This window comes from Dermacentor variabilis, chromosome 2 (genome assembly GCF_050947875.1).
Source record: "Dermacentor variabilis isolate Ectoservices chromosome 2, ASM5094787v1, whole genome shotgun sequence".
NCBI lineage: Eukaryota > Metazoa > Arthropoda > Arachnida > Ixodida > Ixodidae > Dermacentor > Dermacentor variabilis.
Genome location: NC_134569.1, coordinates 149,416,045 through 149,433,828, shown reverse-complemented (window position 1 = coordinate 149,433,828; position 17,784 = coordinate 149,416,045). Strand labels below are relative to the sequence as shown.

Genomic DNA, 17,784 nt, shown 5'->3' with positions numbered 1-17,784 from the left:
CGAAAAATTGGACGTAAACTCTGCAACTGACCAAGAAGATGCTTCAAATGGTCTGTGGGGCAAATGAGTGGCGGAAGGAAGACAAGAACAGAAAGGACCTATGCATTCAGGAATGAACGGGAAAGGAAGCGTGCTGCCGCCGTTTTGAAGGAGCTTGAGCTCAAAAAACAAAGTGTTGGCTGATGCCGAGATGCAGCTGTCCCTCATCCAAACCAATATAAACTCTTTAAAACAGTGAAACACAACACCTGGGTGTCGTGCGCGGCTGAGAGTATGTTTGAACAGTTGAGGTTGGCTTACGAGCTGTTGAAAGATAATCCCAATTGTGACAAAGTTCAGGCCTCATACCACTGAGCTTGCTATCAGTTGATAGAAATAGCTCATATTCGAAAATATTTGCTTCTGTATGTATCTCCTTTTTATTCGTATTTGAGAATGTCCGACTTGATTTGCATTTTTTTTTAGAAGACATTTTATTTGCTGTGCATTTTACTAACCCCTCCTTTCTATTCTCTTTTTGAATAACATAAACACTACTCCTTAGTATTCAAATTGGATTAAGTTGTTCTTTTTTAAAATTTTTTTCATATGCTTACTAGAGAGTGACAGCGTCGGGCATTATGGTTTCATCCCGTCCCGACATAAAACATAGTTCTGCATCACTCAGGGAATTTTACAAAGGCACTCAGGGAAAACCTGGAAAACTCAGGGAATTTGGAAATGTCAACTTGGTAGACACCATGTAGAGTTATTGATTGAGTTGAGTTGAGTATTGATTGAAATTGAGTTATTCAGGTGTTCACTGTTAAGTTTGTAATTTAATATTCTAATATTTGCACACCCCTAGCGGAAAGCGTATAAGAGGAAATTGACTACGTAACTGTATTGTACCACATTGAGTGAAATTGGAAAGAAAAAAATCTTACATTAAAGAGCAAACCACTATCACAGTCAGGGTCTGATTTTTCTGACTGTCTAGGGAATGTGAAAATATAAAAAATATTAGGCAGTCCAAAAAAACGAATGTGTACAGAAAACTCGCCATTTTATAGTATTTCTCTGATTAAGAAGGTCAAGAGTGGAGTATCAGAGCTTTGAAACACTGCCAATGCATCATTAAGGTGGCTCTGAAAAGAGCTGTTGATGCTAAAAAGGGGGAGGGGGACGAAAAATAAATCCTGACAGTGGGTGCCGTTAAAGCAGTGGGTGCTATCATCAACTGGGGTCTTCAGTGCTGCATGTGACTGCCCTAGTGCCTTGCAAAATTTGTTGATTCGCTTCTGTACAGTATTCCACTTACATAGATGAAGTTTGCTTTAATTTTGGCTAGAGTCATGCGAGCAAAGGACACTGATGACACCGTCATCAATGCTTGCGTCAACTCGGAGCTCGTTGACACCGCAGTCGCTGGCTTTTTATTTTAAATGTCAAAGCCGTCCAAATCTGCTATCACTTGATGGCCGACTTCATCGTCAGTCAACTCCGCACAGAGGTCGAGTTTTTTGTCAGCGTCGAAGAAACATTCAAAAGTGATCTTTTTGGGAATTGAAAGTCCAGTGGCGCACAGGTAGTCGATCACAATGTCCACGGAAGAGGATTGATCGAGCGCACTGCCATTGATCGACATCTCAGTGTCGAATGTGAAGCCTGTGTGCCAAAAGCAGTTGCGAAGTCTTGTATTGCCGCCTTCCACACCTCCGCAAGCACGCCGACAGCAGACCTAAGGTCAACACTGTTGTACAGTCAACACTTTACAGTCAACGATGCTATTGGTCATTGTCTGTATTCCTAGCCAGATCTGCTCCTCTGAGAACAAAGTTAATAAATTTGGTGATAACAGTTATTTGTGGCATAGCATGTGGAACCAGTGCAGAAGCCATTGAGCGTGTGTCTTTTTCTTGTTCATTGCCGTGGCAAAATTGTGTGGCCATTGCGCGAGTTGATGGATGGCATTCAATATTGCCATAGGTGGCTAAATAGACATCAAAATAGACAGCGGCCATCTTAAGTCTCATTCAAATTCTGATGAAGCTGGCAAAGAAAGCAGCTTCATGAAGACAGCAGTGAAATTGAGAACAGTGCAGGCTGCCTTGGTGTCCAAACAAGGTGGAAGCTGAGCAGCCTGCTTGGAAACCTAATGGAAAGGTCAGCGAAACACCAGAAAACGTAGCCACTCTTTCTTATGAGCCTAAATTAAACTACATTGTGCTTTTCATAGGTCTGTGCATGCAAAGTGTTAAAATGCAGCAATAGTAATAGTGGTGTGCAAATATTCAAAACTTCGAATATTTGATTCAAATCCCAAAGCATTCCTGTTGTCGTTACTTTAAGTCAGCTTCGCCGCAATACAGCCATGTTATGCGACAAAGCATACAAATTGTATTGTGAAGCATGTTTGCCATACAGTGAAACATATCAAAAGTAACTAGGGGCATTGTCATGGTGCCCCTGCTGGCGCTTATGGCTGCCTGACACTATCAGCTCAAGTAACCACATTGTGCTGCTTCTTCATTCATCTGGACAATACCAGTCGTCAGGTGGAAACCTCTTTGTCTCCTACTAATCTGGCTAAGTGCCAAAAAGCATGTTTTCCAAGCTACAAACCTGACCAAATAGCAAGCTTGGCACTGTTTTTAGTCCTTTGTTCTAAAGTAGTTCTAAAGTTCTTTGTTCTTTGTAGTTATTTGTAGTTCTTTGTTCTAAAGAGTACCACCAGGATGCTTCCTTGAGAAGAAGCAAGGAAAATTTTAACACCAAGGAACCCAGACATGTCCTCAGCAATGAAAGCTTCTTAAGAGGTTCATTCTGCACCAGTACTGTGGAAAAATTTTGATAAGCTCAGCAACCAGCACCAGTTTTCACTGCCACAAGAACAGATTGAGAGATAGGTGCATGGTAAAGTTTTCGGGCCAAAAGAAAGGTCCATATGGGTAGTGGTGTAAGCATTGTGTCAATGTTGGCTCGGCTTGCAAATAGATACCTACCGGTACCAGACACCAGTGTGTCAGTGAGCGGCTCTTTTCTGTGTATGAAGGAATTGTGACATGCAGGAGGGTGGTCGCTACCCCCAAACATGTCGAGCAGCTATCCTTCCTTCATGATAACATTAAAATTATTCCAATTATGATACTGTCAAACGAAAGTGTTGTAGTAGAGAATTTTGTTGATCACAAAGCATAATTTTCCTGCTCAGTATTTGCTGTTAAATAAACTTACCTTCTTTTTTTATATTCGTATTCGTATTAAAAAAATACTCGAAAAATATTCAAAAAGATATTCAATTTGATTTGTAGTTGGTTTTCATTATTTGAATTTACTTTGAAATTGAAAATTTGATTTTTGAATACTCCTTAATAGTAACTTGTTTTTCACAGTTTTCTTGTTAAAGCAAGGTGGCATTCTATCTCAAAGATGTGTTCCCAAATGCATTCCATTCCCTTGGCTCAAAACTGTCTTCTTAGCAGTCATAGTAGATTGGCTTCAATGCTGGCCAGAATTGGAACACATCCATGTGGTAAATTCTACTATAACACTTTCCACTGCTGCTGCAGTGCCATCAGCATCCGTGTCGGTGACGAGCGAGCCTGGTGTGGTGCGCCTGCGGCCACGGGCGGTGACGGTGAACCCCCGGTTGCCTGTCCGGGTGCCTCGCATCCCTACACCAGTGCCTCCTTCAATGGGCGGTGGTCCCCCACAGCTGCCCTGCCCGTCGCCCTCATACGGCAAGGCTACTATCTCGGTGCCCAAGGGGGCCATCATGCAGTATCGCCAGGAAGGCAGTGAGTGGCTGACCTTTTGCCATCCGCCACCTGCTGGTGGCCTGGGGGCAGACGACATCGGTTGGAACAGACGAAAAAGTGTGTTTGTTGTTGAGAACTCGGAAGGGGTCGGTGACACCGTATCTTCACCTTGAAATTCTTTTCACCTCACTGTGTTTTGCAAATGAAATGGCTACTGCAGAAAATCTGAGTCAGTTTAATAACTTGGGCATTTATGAAGCAAATGTTTTTCATTTACTCATGAATGTCTTGGTAGTCAGGCTGCCATATAAGCCAGAGCATAGGTGAAGATTAAAAACTAAAATGGGAAAAATTTCCCTTAAGTATTATATATAGCAGTCTTTGGCACAATTTGAATTCTCGTCTGACCACTGGGGAACATAAAAGAAAGCATGGGATGTCGCCATTTCTGTTGTTTTTGTCGTCGTGCACATATGAATTTCGCAATCTCTTCTGAATGTGCTTTATTTACTGCTGTATCAAGGTGCAATATGAAAGGTCTTGGCTGCACTATAGTGCTGCATTGGAAAACGACGTGAGAGAATATGCGAAAGTAAATAATAGCATAACATCACCGCCATCTTGTAGAGTTCTTTAGTTTACTCATTTTGCTTTGTGCTTTTGATGACTACTGATATGTGCAACCGCAATATAAAGTAGTAATGGGCGACTTCAATGCAAAAGTGGGGAAAAAGCAGGCGGTTGAACAGGCCATTGGCAACTACGGTGTCAATTCTAGAAACGCTAGAGGTGAGATGCTGGTAGAATTTGCAGAAAGGAATAAACTGAGAATAAGGAAATGTAGCAACAGAAAATGGATTTGGAAAATCCCTAATGGTGAAACAACAAATGAAATTGATTTCATACTTTCTGCCGATCTCATCATAGTTCATGATGTAGAAGTACTAGGTAGGGTAAACTGTAGGGATCATAGGTTAATTAGGGCGAGGATCCACCTCAATTTGAACAGAGAAAGAGTAAAATTGGTCAAGAAAGAACAGGTCAACTTAGAGGCAGTAAGGGTAAAGGCAGACAAATTTAGGCTGGTACAGTGAAAGCTCGTTAATTTGAACTTCAATAATTCGAACTTATGGATAATTCAAACTGCACGATTTGGTCTGGCCAAGCTCCACAGAAGTCTATGTATAAAAAGCCCGTTAATTCGGACCTGAGAAGGTTCCGCCACGGATAATTCGAACTACGCGCCACCGTGCCGCCGCTTGGCGCCTGGCACACGGCCAGAGAAACGCGCCTACTGCCTACACACAAGGCTGCATCGCCTCCTGAACGGAGAGAACGGAAAAATCTAACCGGCGCGGGGTCGGCCAGAAGGCAGCGGCGGCTGCTTCATGTGACCTCCGAGACTTCTTGCCCGTCGCGATTCTCGAAGGCTTTGCATATCTTGTGTAGCTGCTAATGTTGTGCGGCACATGGCGCGGCAAGCACCAAAACACAGCAAATCAAGTGCGTCGCAGCTACGTTTGCAATCAAGAAACGACAAATTGGGTCCTTCGCCACCTTCACATGTTTATTGTCTTTGTCTCGGCAGTCTTCATCGGTTGTGTACGTCTGTTTTCAGCTTAGGAGGTACCGGCTGTCACGATGCTTTGTGTTGGTGTTAAGCCTCGGCTTAACGAAGCGCCAGTGAGGCCCTCCGCTGCGGAGGTCATGGCTGGGTTGAGTGCTGTCCGTCTCTTCTTCAGTTTTGAAGAAGGCGAAAAGGAGGCCTTCCGCCACATTCACTCGTTAGGGCAAAAAGTGCTAGCTGTCGCATTCAAGGAAAAAAGGCAGACTACGATCACGGACTTTTTCAAGCATTAAATTTCTGACATGCCCTACTGCGTCAAAATCGCAGTGTTACTGTTGTTCTCCTTCACTTTTGTTAGTTCGAACTTTCCTTAATTTGAACTGAAGCGGCTTCCCCTTGCGGTTCGAATTAACGAGCTTTTACTGTACTTGCAAACAAATATGCAGCCTTAGAACAGAGAGATGATGATGATGACATAGAAGTAACTAATGAAACCGTAACGAGGTTTCATTAACAGGTTCGAAGGCAGCAATTGAAGTGGGAGGCAAGGCACCAAGGCAACCAGTAGGCAAGCTCTCCCAAGTAACAAAGGACCTAATAAAGAAACGACAAAGAATGAAAGTGTCCAACTCAAGAGATAAGGTAGAATTCGCGGAACTGTCAAAACTGATCAACAAGGCGAAAATAAGGGATATTCAAAACTATAACGTGAGAAAGACTGAAGAAGTCATAAAAAATGGATGCAGCCTGAAATCAGTGAGAAAGAAACTTGGCATAGGACAAACCAAGATGTATACACTAAAAGATAAGCAGGGTAATTATCTGTGTCACATAGGCACATTTGGAAGGCCTTCCAGTCAACGGCCTTTGAAACGCCACAACTCTATCGACTCAAAGGAATTGTCACGCTGCTACACGGCACTTTTGAAAGGCCATTGAATGGTTCAAGCGTTTCTCGCAAAATTCTGTGGCGCTGCGGATCTTTATTTTTGTTTTCATGTCACGAAAAGTTAAACAACATTAAAACAATTTAAAAGCACTATAATTTCTTTTATGTTTGTCTATACATTAAAAAAAATGTGTTATACATCGCCATACATATATGTTTAGTTTTTAAGTTGTTGAGTAGCGAAACTGCAGCAACGTTTGCGCCGCTTGATGTGGCTGCCGTTTTGGTGTGTGTTCGCACATGTGAAGGGGCAAAAACACTTTATCGAATAATGAATAACACTCATATATAGTATATTTAGAGCATTTAGTTTGATTTGTTCTTTCTAACCGTGAGTACGAGCACACTGTGAACGAGAGGGCATGTTCACGCTGTTTCCGCTTCCGTTGCTCAAAGGCCATCGAGATTTCAATCGAGTTGTAGGGTGCTCCGTTGACTCGATAGACTATTGACTCGGCAGCCTTCGAAACCGCCTGTGTATCAGCTCGAACTTGACCTTTGAGTCAACTGACTATCGGTTGGAAGGCCATCCAAACGCCCGTGTGACATGGGTATAATATCATCAACAATTTCGAAGATATATTAAAAGCAGCGGAAGAATTCTATACTGACCTTTACAATACCAAGACGACTCAGGAGCACTATATTCAAAACAATTATGAGCCGTATACAGAAACTCCTCCTATAACTAGAGATGAGGTCAGAAAGGCCTTGCAAGGCATGAAACGGGGTAAAGCAGCAGGAGAGGATGGAATAACAGTCGATTTAATCAAAGATGGAGCAGACTTAATGCCAGGAAAACTGGCGGCTCTTAATACGAAGTGTCCATCGACTGCAAGAGTCTCAGAAAACTGGAAGAATGCAAACATTATACTAATCCACAAAAAGGGCGACGTTAGAGAACTAAAAAAATTATAGGCCCATTAGCTTACTCCCAGTATTATATAAAATATTTACCAAAATAATCTCCAATAGAATAACGACAACACTGGACTTTAGTCAACCAAGGGAGCGGGCTGGCTTCAGGAAAGGTTACTCTATAATGGATCACATTCATGTCATTAACCAGGTTATTGAGAAATCAGCAGAGTACAAGTAACTTCTGTGTATGGCTTTCATAGATTATGAAAAAGCAGTTGATTCAGCAGAGATAACAGCAGCCATAGAGGCATTGCGCAATCAAGGAGTACAGACCACTTATGTAAATACCCTGGAAAATATCTACAGAGATTCCACAGCCACCTTAATTCTACACAAGAAAAGTAGGAAGATACCTATAAAGAAAGGGGTCAGACAAGGAGACACAATCTCTCCAAGGCTATTCACTGCGTGCTTAGAAGAAGTATTCAAGCTATTAAACTGGGAAGGCTTAGGAGTAAAGATCGACGGCGAGTACCTCAACAACCTTCGGTTCGCTAATGACATTGTTCTATTCAGCAACAACGCCAGCGAGTTACAATAAATGATTGAGGACCTTAACAGGGAGATTGTAAGAGTGGGGCTGAAGATTAATATGCAGAAGACAAAGATAATGATAAATAACCTGGCAAGGGAACAAGAGTTCAAGATTGCAAGTCAGCCTCGAGAGTCTGTGGAGGAGTACGTTTACCTAGGTCAACTAATCACAGGGAACCTGGACCATGAGAAGGAAATTCAGAGATGAATAAAAATGGGTTGTATTGCATGCGGCAGACATCGTGAGCTCCTGAATGGGAGCTTACCGTTATAATTGAAAAGGAAAGTATACAACCAGTGCACTTTACCGGTGCTGACATATGGGGCAGAGACTTGGAGACTGACAAAGAAGCTTGAGAACAAGTTAAGGACCGCGCAAAGAGCGATGGAACGAAGAATGCTAGGCGTAACCTTAAGAGACAGAAAGAGAGCAATATGGATCAGAGAGCAAACGGGTATAGACGATATCCTAATAGACATTAAGAGAAAAAAATGGTGCTGGGCAGGTCATGTAATGCGCAGACTAGATAACCGTTGGACCATTAGGTTTACAGAATAGGTACCAAGAGAAGGGAAGCGCAGTAGAGGACGGCAGAAGACTAGATGGTGCGACAAAATTAGGAAATTTGCGGGTTGGCGCAGGACAGGGGTAATTGGAGATCGCAGGGAGAGGCCTCCATCCTGCAGTGGACATGAATAGGTTGATGATGATGATGATCGTGATGGTGATGGTGATGGTGATGATGGTATGTACGCGTGGCCTGCCTTGTCCTCATATGGAAAGAGACGAGAGTTGTGCATTTGCCGACTTTTCTTGGCACTACTTCCTCTGCAGAGTAGAGATGTTAGTTTTGCAGCAACAGCTGTCTTCTTTGCATTGAATGCTGACACTGTCCATGTTATGTCTGGGCTTCAAGAACCACTTTTCCTTGCCACTTGCCATGCAGAAGGATGGGATACAGCCCACTTTCTCTACTTAAAAGTAAAAAAAAATGGAGCCGTACAATTCTTGCCTAACAAGTTAAAGGGGCCCTGGGTCACTTTTTCTTGCAACCTGAATAATACACTGATATTCTTGTAGGAATTTTTGTAAAAGACATAATACAGTCCAACCCCAATATATCGAATTTGAAGGGGATCGCGAAATAGTTCGATATATCACTAATTTGAATATACATTCAAGATATTATACAAAAACATTTAAGGGGATTTTACAGCTGTTTGTTATACACAATGCATTATATACGGATTTGATATACAGTGGAATTCCGATTATACGACTTTCTCGGGACCCAGCAGAGGAGGCAGTCTCTCGCTTAAAGCCACAGTGCTTGAACGAGTTAGCAATTGTGCTTCGCGACACTGCATTCCACGAACTGGAAATAAAATGCACGGCATCGATCACAGTGATCTATTTTTAGAACTTGCTGCGCTCCATAGCTGCCAGCCGACACTGCACTAACTGCTTCTGGTACCCTTGCTTGACGCACTTAATGATGCCGGCATCCAGCAGCTGCAGCCGGCTTGTGCAGTTGGGCGGAAAAAAAAACAACCTTTATGTTCCTCAGGCTGGACGTATCGGGTGGGTGGCTTGGTGCGTTGTCCACGAAAAGTAACATTTTCCTCGCCTTAGCACCCATTTTGTTATCCAGCTGCTGGAAAAAATTGCTGAAGAGCGAAGACGTCAGCCACGCCTTTCTGTTGATGTTGTAGCTGCACGGCAGCATCTTCAAGTTCTTAAAGCATCATGGCTTTACAAACTTTCCAACAACGAGCACGGGCAGCCTCTTGGAACCGTCCTTGTTAGCACAGAATAGTGCCGTCACGCGCTCTTTACTACGCTTGCCACCATGACAGCTGTCACCCTTAAACGCAAGGGATTGCTCGGGCTGCATGTGGTAAAAAATACCGCTCTCATCGGCGTTGAAAACATTGCAGGGCTTGTATGCAGCAATCATCTCCGGCAGCGAATCCATCCACTTGTTCACTGTCGTAACGTCCACAGAAGTGCTTTCCCCGCAGGAGTGGCTGTACACAATCCTGTTTCGCTTTTTGAAGCGATCCAGCCACCCGTTCGATGCCTGAAAGTCGTCAATGCCCAGACGCAGTGCCACAAGGTCTGCCTTTTCTTTTAGAATGGTGCTGTCAACGTTGGTTGCAGAGCTCCGTGCTTGATGCAGCCACTTGACGAGAACTTTTTCTAACTTCTCATGCTGTCCCTCTTTTGCCGCTTTCCGCTTGAGCCAGAACTTGTTGGCATTCTGCAATATCACCGCTTTGTTTGCCAGGATCGTCATAAGTGAAAATTCGGGTATCTTAAGGTCCCGGGCAATGCTGGCTTTCGTGGCTCCATGCCGCTTTTCCGCTTCCTCGATAATATTCAGCTTATTGCCGAGCGACAGAACTGTCTGCTTTCGGGACATCGTGCATTGCGTTGCGTTGCTTGTCACTAGGATTACGACGAAGAACACGTGCGATAAACCTAGGCCTCTCGCGCTACCTTGTCGGCGATCTGCTGCTGGGAAACTGGAAGGAGAGAAACGCTTCCCCAAAGCGACGAGAGGCGACGCCGCCGAGAAGAGAGGGAGAAAGTGATTGTGGAGAAGAAAAGGCGCCATTTCAGCACAGCGGGCATTGCGGGTGGGTTCTGGTGGGGGGGAAGAGAAACGAATGATGAGACGAGGCAGGAAAGAAAGCTGTGCTGGAGCGAACTGGTCGAGCGGTGTCAAGCGCTCCGCATGAGAAGAGACAGGGCGAGGAAAGAGACCTGTGGCACTTTTGTTTCGTCCGCTGTTCCGTCCCGCGCTTCGCGAGGGTCGTCATGTAACGCTGGTCAGGCGTAAAATTGCGTTGGATAACCGAGGTTTTTAATGCATTGCTTCTATGGGGACTTTGCCGGTTTGCGCTAATCCCTCATAAAACCCGGGTCGTCGCAAAACCTGGGGACGTATAACCGGAGTTCCACTGTGTCAAGGTTCGACTGTATAAATGGAGACAAAAAGAGTTCGATGATTACCTACCTCATTCCCCCGTCAACTCATCATTTCTTTTCAGCTGGGGTGGCAGCAATAGCAATGCCCTGATTGTTCGTTTCATTTTTTTTTTCTTCTATACACGGTGCTGTTATGGTAATCCTTTGAGGCTGACATGTATCAAAGGTACCCGGAATTGACACAGGAGCATCACAGAATGAGCAGGACACATTAACAACTACCACTTCCCTGTTACCTAGAAAATCTGGAAGGGTGTTCATGCAAATGCCCATAGGCTTGTGTCTATGGCCTTTGTGTTCTACTGACATTGCCTTGTGTTAAAAAAGAAAGAAAAGGAAGAAAGGAGGGGTAGAAAAACCCGCAGCAGTGGTTATAAAAGTGGCAAGAGAGAGCAAGGAGTCTCTTATGTGAGATTTTAGCTTCTTTGCTTGGAATAACATTTGTCTCACTTGTTTATAGCAGCATTGTCTACAAATAAAGAACATTTTTTTTACCATTTTCAGAAAGCTTTCCAGTGCTCCTGTATGTAAAGAATAAAACGAACAGATCAGCCGTTTGCAAAGAAGTTAAGGGATGCTGGCAGTTTCTTTTGCAATCAGTGATGTGTAGCCACTGAGAGCTGCAGAAACTCCTCTGATTTCTCAATGACATGAGTGGCAGCCCCATTTCCTGGTCTTGTCCTGCTGTTGCAGCAGTGAAGATAATTGCTCAAAGCCAGCTGCCCATCTCTGGCACCAAGCTTGTGACCAAGGCGGGCCCTGGCTCCTCCATTGCCACCTCCTCTTCCTCCTCCTCCTCCACCTCCCTCAACGTGGCACCACGGGTTTCCACAGTCTCCATTACAAGTAGGTTGCGTGGTGCTTTGTTTGTTTGTTGATACTGTTAGCCCCCTGAAAGGGACATTATAGGAGTGGCAATACAGAACATAAGACATTATATGCATCCCTTTCATGCAAAAGATAGCATAACAAAGCATGAACATAGCAAGGCAAAGTAGCACACGTGTGTTGCTCATATTAGGCAGTAAAATTCACAGTTAGGAAAATTTTTTTTTCCACATTCATAATCAGGACAAGATAGTGCACAGTGAATAATAGTGCACAATGAACAGTAAATTGCAGTGTTGCTGAGTTGCATCACTGAAATAAATGAATGATTCAAGTAGCATAAAAAATCAATTTGCAGAAGATGTAACCACTGAGTTGGGAAGCATGTTCCATTCTTGAAATACTCTGGGGAAACAGCTGTATTTAAAGGCATTGTTTCATGTAAGTGCTGTTGAGATATGCATACTATGCCGATGTCTTGAACGCTCAATTGGCTGAAATGTCAAAACTTTGGTGCACTGATATTGAGTTCATTGTGAATTATTAGGAAGAGAAATTTCAGTCTCGTGAGACTTGTTCTCACTTCCAACGTAAGTAGATTTGCTTACCTGCAAAGATCTGTAGGAGAGTGTGAGCGGCAATATTTGTTAAAAATAAACAGGGAGGCTAGGCGCTGTGTTCTGTCTAGTTAGTCTTTGGCTGTTTGTTACTATGTGTGGATTCCAAACTATTTTGACATGCTCTAGTAGGCCTTATAAGTGTCCTGTAGGCGAAGCTATTTATTTTGGCTGTCATACTGCACAAATTATGTCTTAGGCTCCATAGGGCTCTATTTGCCTGGTCACATACTGCTTCAAGGTGTATATTCCACCTAAGATTTGAAGTGAAAATTAGGCCTATATACGTGTGTATGTTCAATTACCATTTTAAGTTTACTATCCCCAATATTATACTGAATACCTCGGGTCATCTTTTTTCTCGTAATAGACATAAAAGCTGATTTCATTGGTCCAAGTGCCATTTCCCATTTGTTGCACCATTCCCAAATTTTCAGCAAATTAGTTTGTAATTTTAATTGATCCTGAAGAGGGTCAACTTTGTTAAATAAAATGCAGTCATCTACAAATGATCTGACTGGCGGTGTAATGCGGTTTATGAAAAGATTACTAAATATAACAAAAATAAATGTCACGGCTTTGCTATGCACCTGGCTTGAGCAACGACTTTGTTGGCCCTCAGAAAAAATGTGTTATTAGTATTTAAGTGTTCATTAGAGCTCCAACTTTTAATAAAGGCCTCCAGCATAATCTTCAATTAATAGACACCTGTACTGTGCCAGCAAAAACACACATACGCACGCATGCATGCACACAGAGAGACAGACAGGTGCATCACCTGTTGCACGGACGCAGCACATTAGATTGGATTGGAGACAACTTTATTTATGCCTGCATTTGGGCACTCGCGCTCCCCGACGAGGGCCTACGTCATCCTCGAAGTTGCCATTACTCGGCGCGGGTCTCCGCTCGCCGTTGCCAGCACAGTATTTCTGTGCTGTGCCAGCTATGTCAGATGCCATGTTCTGTGGGTCTGTGGGCCCTGTAGCCCTTAGTGATACAGAAAAAATATGCAGTTCTGCCCAAAAAGCGAAGCACTGATTGCGATAGCAAACTAGTAGATAGCTGTACAAAGTAAGGATAGTAGCTTCATCGGCCTTATAAACTTGTAAAGATTCGTTTACTAACTAAATTAACAATGATAGAATGTGTAAGCGTGACTCAACGAGGATGTGGAAAGAAACAGAAACACAAAGACAGCGCTGTCTTTGTGTGTCTGCGTCTTTCTACGTCCTTGTTCAGTCTCACTTACACATTCTGTCATGGATTCAAACCAACTAGCCCGTCAATGTGCTTTAATTAAATTAACCAGCGAGGTGTCACGTGCACACAGGTAAACATAAACGCATCTCGCTCGATGACATGACAATTGACCTCTGTGCATCTATCACTTCAGTGTGAACGAAATGTCGAAAGCACAGTGCATACGAAGCTACCGGCACTACGCGCACTCTGTAAACATAGCAGATCGCTTTGAAGATGAGGCCCGCATGGGCGCGCACTTAGGCCACGTCACAGATCGCTTTCAGGACACACGAGCACTGGCAACGCGTCTCTACGGCATCCGCCAAAGGTGTCTATTATGGCGTCTGCGATTCGCATGGTCAACGCCGTAGTAGACACTGCAGTTGTCTTCACTCTATAAGGAGTGGCAGGCGAGGAGGACACTGGGGCACCCTAGCAGCCGCCAAAAAAGAACGCCCCTCCTCCCTCTCCTAACCCCCCTGCCTCGCGCGCCGTAGGAGAGGGCACACATCTGGGCAACATTCCTTGCTTGCGCACACGGGATTGAACCGCGTTTACCGGCTCACTCTCACATGCTTTCACTCATACGGAACCTTATGGCAACTGCGATGGCAGAAATGCGCGTGGAGTGTCCGTATAATTGGCTATTGCAATAATAACGCGAAGAGAGTGGCACATTCCCACATTGAGTGTGGGGTGAAGATAGGGCATCATTGAATTCTTCAATAAAATTAGCTAAACTGCCTTTTGTATGTGCAGGCATGTGTGTGTGCTCCACTGCATCATATTTTGCTTTGTGTTATCAGTTGGCTACTTTTGATGCATTGTAGCCAGAACATTTACATCAGTGGGAGCTGGTTCAGCACTTCAGACAATAGAAAGTGGAGGTGCCTCTTCTTGCACTTCCATCGTTTTCTCGTTTACCAAAGCTCCATTGCCGACAAACGGGGCAAATTTGTTATTTCGGAATGTTCATTTGTCAGCTCAGATTGACTTAGCAATTCTTGGCTTTAGTATCACTTCAGAATATTCAAAAGTCTGAATGCCATTGGAAGTAATCTCTCCTGAACCCAACATGAGACATCAGTACTTTCATACAGTTGCTCTCTGAGTTGATGCAGAGCTTTTAGATGTTGCACTTCATTGCGCACTGCTAACCAAGTGGTTTTTTGTTCAACCTACAGGCAATCAGACCCGGGTAGTGAATGTGATCACGACATCGCAGCCTGGTGTAGTTCGAACTCTGAGCCGAACAGTGACCCCCGGTACATCAGGTTTGAGCCAACGCCCAAGTCCTACAGGGCTGCGACCCACACTGGGCTCAGGTGCAAAGCCTAACGTGATTGTCGTGCACAAGGCCCAGGTGTGGCCTCAAGCTCAGCCTGGAATGGCATCATCTTCATCTCATCTCAGCCGGTCTACGGTGTGTTATACCGCCTTTTGTTAGAAGCATTTTACTGTGGCATCTATTTCAGATTTTGCTCTGACATGAGTAAATGTGTGTGTGCACCTGGGCTGTGATAAAGTAACGATTCTATGCACTTGCCATCCCTTGTTGAGCTTCGTCAGTGATCAGAGCGGCACTCCACCCACGTTATCAGATGCATCAGCCGGCTGTAAACAGAGGAGGATAACAGTGGCATAGAATTGAGAGGAAGGAATTGCTATAATGTGCCAGCCCTGCTTGATTTTTCTGGCTTAGCACAGGCCTGTGTGGAAAACAGCAATGTGATATGTTCACCCATGGGGGCAAGCCCCCCATGGGTGAACACTGAAGCACTTTAACCTGACTGATAATAATAATAATAATATTTGGGGTTTTACATGCCAAAACCACTTTTTGATTATGAGGCACGCCGTAGTGGAGGACTCCGGAAATTTTGACCACCTGGGGTTCTTTAACGTGCACCTAAATCTAAGTACACGGGTGTTTTCGCATTTCGCCCCCACCGAAATGCGGCTGCCGTGGCCGGGATTCGATCCCGCGACCTCGTGCTCAGCAGCCCAATACCATAGCCACTGAGCAACCACGGCGGGTAAACCTGACTGAGGCACCTTCACCTGGCAAGCTAAGCTTTAAAGGAGACGTGCAGTCAATACCCTATAAGTAGGCTTTCTGAATGTACAGGTTTGAGTAATTCTTAATATGACAATAGCGCAAGTCAAAATACAGAGCTCCACCACGTGATATCCACACGTAATGGGTGCATGCAGGTCCCTTCATGTTTACAAGCTCATAAAGGCACTGATTTTGCCATGTAGCTACACTTCACAACACAAAAAAGGGCTGTTGGTACTACTTTGGCAAGCATTGTTGCATATTCCTCGTGCTATGGCTGTGATTGCCTCGAGTTCTTTGTGCTGGACCAGCACATGCTACTCATCTGACGTGGCAAACTGGCATAATACACATGCAGCTGGTGACTGCACCAGATAGCCAATTTCTTGCCAAAGTTCACTTGCAAAGTTACAATAGAGTAAGAATGGGGAAGGAGCAAGGCATTACCGATTTTTCATCTAGTGAAAAGCTAAAACACAGGAAGCCAAATCTGGTAGACCAACACACATCTTTCTGCTGAAGTGAACGAAGGTTACAACAGCTTAGCCCAACAAATATCTTACGAGTCTCTGATAGAAAGTGCAGATACCCAACAGGCCTAGTTGCTGATGTTGTTCAAACTGGAATAATGCATTATATGTGCCATTTAGACCCTAGAGAACTCTGTTTTTCTCATTTTCTCATGAACACACCTAACTGCCTAGCAGACTCTGTTTGACCTATTATTGGACAGGGGGGCAAAGCTTGCCCCCATAGCCTGTGGACGCTGCCGTCTTGGCTGATGGTCATATGGCCCTGCTCTCTCATTGGAGAGCTCATCCTCTCTTATGAAGAGTGCTGTGCAGTGTGCCGTTGCTCACGTCTTGTCCTTTTGACTGGCAACTGGGTTAGACGTAGGGGCCCTCGTGTCGCATTTGGCCTGGCTAGGCTAGCCTCGTTAGCCAAGCCTTTCCTGCCATTTTGTGGCATAGTTGTCTTCTGAGGAGCCCACGCTCCTGAGCTGTAGTGACTGCCACAGGAGTGCATTTACCACGTGTATTGCACTATCCTGAAAATAGCATCTTCGTTTTATTTTTTATATTTTGATGAAAAAGCATGATATGCCCCATTACACGAAAATCTGTTGGTGTTGGCGTGACTGAAAGGTAATACCAAAAATGGCCGACAGCACAGAGAGTAAAAAGACAAAAAATGCTCTGATTGACGTCAAATTTCTCAGGGAGGTTCCTGTAAAGAAAGTAAATTAATGGCTTTGAAAAGAAAATTCGGTAAATTGCACTAGGGTGGTTGCTTGGGCTAGTTGGTAATTCATGATAAAAAATAACGTACAGCGCGAAAGACAAGGACAGCGATAGACCACATACACAGCGCTGACTTCCAGCAATATTGTATTGCGTTGCCACATCGTGTGTATATATGCAAGAAGAGGCATGCGCAGAAAATGTACGACAGTCACATGGGGTGTTCTAACAGCAAGTCATTATTGTCATTACTGTCAATCATTGCAGTGTGGGTGGGAATCAAAGCCGGGCCTCCGAGGTGCGAGACGAGCACGCTTCCCTGATGCCAAGGCGGCTCCACGGTTCTGGCTGACTGAATGTGTGCCTAGTGTGTGCGTCACTGGGCACGTGACGGCTCAGCCAATGAGGTCCACGTCATAAGTGTATAACATGAGCGCGTTCATGGCATTCCGAGGTCTACGAACAGTATAATGCTTTCCCATTCCCATACGTAAAGTCTTAAGTGTCTCTACCAATTTTTTTTTTCATCACACAGTTTGTCATACAGCATACTATGGTTAAAGAAATGCCTACCTGCAGCCCTCCTTTGTGAAGAAGCTACATAAGTTGTATGGGGAGCTTATCGTCCATAATTAACTGTTCATAGTCTGGGCTGATCTGTCCATATACCGGCGCCTCTAAGCACTTTCCCTCTTGTGGCTTTTGACCCTGTACGCAGCCACAGCAGGTGGTGAGCATCCGCTGCTGCATACACGGGGGCCGAGCATCTTTGGCACTTGACAGGGTCTTCAGGTGCTGGGCCCCAGGCCCACATTAGGGATGGTTAGGCCCGTCCAGCTAGACCTGCCCCAGTTCGAAGATGGGGTTCACTGACACCTATGCCTAGGTTGTGTGGGATGTCTTTGGTGTGTAGATGTGGGTCGTGCCAACTAGGATATGTTGCTTGCTACAAGATCACCTCCACTTATCAAGGATAGAGCTTGGCAAATAGCTCTCAACATGTACAGGCTAGAGGTGATGTGCAGGGAGGTACTTCAACTTCACCTAGAACAAATGTAGCAAGATTTCTAGGGAGAGTAATGTAACAGTCC

General features: G+C 44.5%; 1 protein-coding gene across 4 annotated transcripts in view; it reads left to right on the top strand.

Annotated features, from left to right (window-relative positions):
• Positions 1–17,784, top strand: part of LOC142572842 (uncharacterized) — a 114,005-nt gene that overhangs the window by 49,328 nt on the left and 46,893 nt on the right. For 2 of the 4 annotated variants that reach the window (XM_075682237.1, XM_075682236.1), the window contains exons 9-11: positions 3,552–3,779; positions 11,397–11,549; positions 14,578–14,816. In XM_075682237.1, the coding sequence (XP_075538352.1) occupies positions 3,552–3,779; positions 11,397–11,549; positions 14,578–14,816 (620 nt within the window). Of the gene's footprint in view, positions 1–3,551; positions 3,858–11,396; positions 11,550–14,577; positions 14,817–17,784 lie in introns of all 4 variants that reach the window. The other 2 variants (XM_075682235.1, XM_075682234.1) reach the window with 1 other exon arrangement.